Below are 4,236 nucleotides of genomic sequence, written 5' to 3' on the forward strand. Positions count from 1 at the left end.
AGTATCCCATACTAGGTACAAAGGAGAAATGTATTGGTTACAGAGGGTAGGGTTAGAATAGGGTACAGGGTAGAGCAATATCAGAGAAATCCCACAGAACAAACTCCTGTAGCTGGGGTAGCCTTTGATTTCGCATCTGAGTTACTGCAAGCTATATATCTAGTTGGATTCAGTTAGCTTACTCACAAGTATCATCCAGAGGCAGCTGGAGAATCCCTCTGGAGGCAGGCAGTTCCTTGATCATGAGTTTTGAGAGAGAGACCAAGTTTCAGATGGTACAGCTCTTCTTCGTTCCTGAGTATCCCTCATGGCTGGTTCCCCCTCCTCCTGGCAGTCCTTAACTTATATAGCCCTTGTGACCTCATTTACCTGGTCCAATGGAGGTCAGCACCTGTTGGCTATCAGCCAGCCAATTTGAAATGCATCACTAGTTGCCGGGCAGAGTCTAGCCCACCAGGAAGGAAGCCCCTCACTCAGGTATGTGATACTAGTCATGGAGGCAGAGAGAGCAGGTTTCCCCCTCCCTCAGGAATGTATCCATCTCAGGTTACCTAGAGAGATAGGGTAAGGATGTCTCTCTCTGCTGGGCCCATCGTTATCAAATTGTCACAGAGCAGAGACTTTGGGGAGAGACAAAGGTGGCTTTCTGCTACAGCATGAAACAAAAATGACAAAGCCATAAGGAAAATACAAAGTGCCCAAGTGAGGGACTAACATAGGAGGGTGTAGGGATGAGGAGGGGAACACAGCTAGGTTACGTATCTTTAATGTTAGCCAATTAAGCTGGGGGATGGGGAGGGTGGAGGAAGGGGAGGGAGGGGGTTGCAATGCTGAAAGGAAAAGAAGATAGATGTACACAAACCTGTACAATAGTCCACAATGGTGGAGGGGAATAGGTTGAAGAAGTTACTCAGTCCATAGAGTCCTATCGCAGGGCTCCTTTTTGGGTGGAGTGGACTGGTCCATGTTTGAAGATCTCTCTCATGGTCCATTAGGTGTAGAGGGGGGTTCAGACGGTTCCCTCTGGGTTCAGTCTGGTGGCAGTCATTCTGGCAGTGTTGGTGTACTAGTACTGGCCCATGATGTGCCCAACATAGATGTCACGGGACCAGCAGATGGTGTTGGACACCATGAGTCACCCCATCAACTTGGTGTAGTGGTGGGAGATGCGGCAGTCACGCAGGATGCTTTCGTTTCTGGGGTCCCAGGCTCCGAGCTCTCCCATGATGAGTGCATCCACTGTCACTTCGTAGCCACAGTTCCGCAGGATGTCAGCCAGTGGGGTGTACTTCTTTCACTTGTGAACCTAGGCATTGGTGAAGGCTTGGTGCTGGTTCTCAAAGGGCATGGTCAAATCTACTATCACAATCTTCTTGGCCTCCTCATTGGTGATGATGAGGTCAGGGTGCATCTGACTCTCACAACCTGGGATGGCATGGTTCATAGAGATCTCCTGCACTGTGGCCGTATTACACAAGGTTTGGGCACAAAGTAAGGGAAAGTCAGGAAAGGCACTTTATTCTCTAAAAGCCTATACAGCATCTCCTTGAGCTACACACCTGGCTGAAAGATGTCACCAAAATACCTTTGCTTCCTTCATAAGGACTTTATGACAATTATGGATTGTAAGATTAAAATTGAATTGTGCCTCTAATTTTTGCAAACTTGTTCCTGTGATAGCAATAGTTACTGTAGGACATTGAGAGAAACAAAAATACAATTGTCATCGTCTGGGCTATATATGTCTGCAGCAAAATAATAGTCACTTTCAAGAAATGCTACTAGACTAATCAAAACAAATAAAACAAAACAAAAAATCCAAGAACATTAATCCAACACAATTGTAATATTTGAACAACCATAGAAAAGCTTTCCATACTTCAGTCAGCCTTAAATATTGCAAATATTCTATTTAATTGTAAAGAATTTAAGTAGCAGTGAGATGAAAAGCACTGGGAATCCTCACTGTACGTTAATTGCCCAGGGGAGTAAAATCTTTTTTCTCCAAAATCCAAACTCAATGTTATTATTTCAACACCAGTTGGTAGAAGGAGCATCATTGGATACATCTCATTTTTCATTTCCTTCTGGAAGTTACTCTTGTGCTCCATAAATTTCTAATAGCATTTTTCACCTCCTTGTTTCTCAGGGTGTAGATTAATGGATTCAGTATGGGAGTGATAATGGTGTAGAACACAGTGACCATCTTATCCTCTGAGTAAGTGGTAGATGGGCGTAGGTAAATGAAGATGCAAGGTCCAAAATATATAATCACTACAGTGATGTGGGAAGTACAGGTGGAAAGGGCTTTGCGACGCCCTTCAGAAGAATGAGTTCTCAAAGAGATTAAGATGACAAGATAGGATACCATTAGCACAACAAAACAAATCAGGGACATCATCCCACTATTGGCAATAACCATGATGCTAACAATATATGTGTCACTACATGCCAGTTGCATCAAAGGGTACACATCACAGCCAAAGTGATCAATCTCATTGGGCCCACAGAAGGAGAGCTGACTTGTCAGAAGAGTCTGTACAATGGAATGTAGAAAGCTTCCCACTGAGGAAGCTATAACCAGCCAGCCACACACACGTCTAGTCATGATAGTTGTGTAATGGAGAGGTTTGCAGATAGCAATGTAACGGTCGTATGCCATAACTGTGAGAAGGAACATCTCTGTACCACCAAAGAAATGGGAGAAGAACAGCTGTGCCATGCAACCAGTGAAGGAGATTGTTTTCTTCTCTGTCAGGAGGTCTGCCATCAGTTTGGGGGCTGTGGAGGAGGAAAGGCACATGTCTACAAAAGACAGGTAGCTCAGGAAGAAATACATGGGGGACTTCAGACTTTCACTGTTTTTGATAGTGACAATGATAAGAAAGTTTCCGAGTATGTTCACAATGTAGATAAGTAAAAACAGAACAAAAAAGAATCGTTCTAACACCTGATTCTGTGAGAGTCCCAATAAGATGAATTCTGTCACATTCTGTGTAGCCTCCATGTATTAGCAGGGAAAATGAATGCTGAATGACAAAGGATTATTTCACCTGTTGTGACACAAAAATAAGAACACAAAAGTAATTTGAAGGGGAATCTTCTGCCTCCCTGATTGCACCTCGTTAGTCATCAACTAAAGTACAGTTACTCTCTTTTTAGGGATATTTTATAGATTGTAGTATTTTGATTTAAACTCTTTTATTTTTTGTTAATATTAACTATTGGCAGGTATTCTGGAAATTAATTAACAGTGCCTTCCAGCTTATATATCTAGATACAGTTTAGCAAGGCAAAATAGGAAAGTTCACTTGCCTATTTCAAATGCTTTATTTTCTCCATTACTTGAGCTTCTTCTTGCTGGAATCCTAGGCAAGAATGTAAAACCCATAGTTAAACACAGGATGAACAGTATTTACAAGCAACTAAAAATGGATTTTTTTTCCATAGAAAATTTGAATTTCCTTTTGCTTCTTCATATAAGCACTATCTATTTGTGTGACAGAAAACTGCTTCAGACAGTAGAATGCTAAAAAAATTAGAGCTGTCATTTTTCATATTGTGCAGTTGATTTGCTAGCAAGGATCTTTGAGTAGATGTGATATCTTTTATTACACTGAGTAGGTGGGAAAAAAGTTATTGGCAAGGTTTCGGCCACAGTCACCCCTCTTCAGGTATAGGGAGTTTCTGCTGTTTTATATATATATATATATATTCATTTTTCAAGTGGCATGGTTACTAATACTTATTTTTATCTTTCTGATGTTGTGCAGTATGGTCTTAGGCTAAGACAAAGTACATAATAATAACTACTACTACAACAATAATAAAAAACAAGAACAGATAGGACCTAACATATAACTCGTTATAAAGGATAGTCCCTAACTGTTGAAAGTAAATACAAGGTGACTTAGCAAATTATTAATTATACAAACTGTATTAAAGGGAGATGTATAAATTTGCTTTAGAAGATTTCATCATACTCAATTAAATTCTGAACCACAGGCAGACTTAGAATGACCTGAAATCCTTAAATAAAGAAAAAAAGTATTTTATTTGACATGTGTGCATGTGGGAGAGAGGAAAAAAAACCCATGAAGTACTAAGGCAGGCTGAAAAAAATCTTTTAATTTCATTCATTCTTAGTTTCCAATACTTGCCTGGAGATGATGGACTTGACTTCTTAATCCTCCCTCTGTCAGTAGGACACTCAGGTCTGAACAGTATTAAGTACCC

General features: G+C 40.8%; 1 protein-coding gene across 1 annotated transcript; it reads right to left on the bottom strand.

Moving 5' to 3' along the window:
- Positions 1-2,077: 2,077 nt before the first annotated feature.
- Positions 2,078-3,007, bottom strand: LOC102376816 (olfactory receptor 4S2-like). Its single transcript, XM_014524857.1, has one exon. It carries the CDS (start codon positions 3,005-3,007, stop codon positions 2,078-2,080), a length of 930 nt encoding a protein of 309 aa, XP_014380343.1.
- Positions 3,008-4,236: the final 1,229 nt, after the last annotated feature.

This window comes from Alligator sinensis, unplaced genomic scaffold (assembly GCF_000455745.1).
Source record: "Alligator sinensis unplaced genomic scaffold, ASM45574v1 scaffold706_1, whole genome shotgun sequence".
In the NCBI taxonomy this organism is placed as follows: domain Eukaryota; kingdom Metazoa; phylum Chordata; order Crocodylia; family Alligatoridae; genus Alligator; species Alligator sinensis.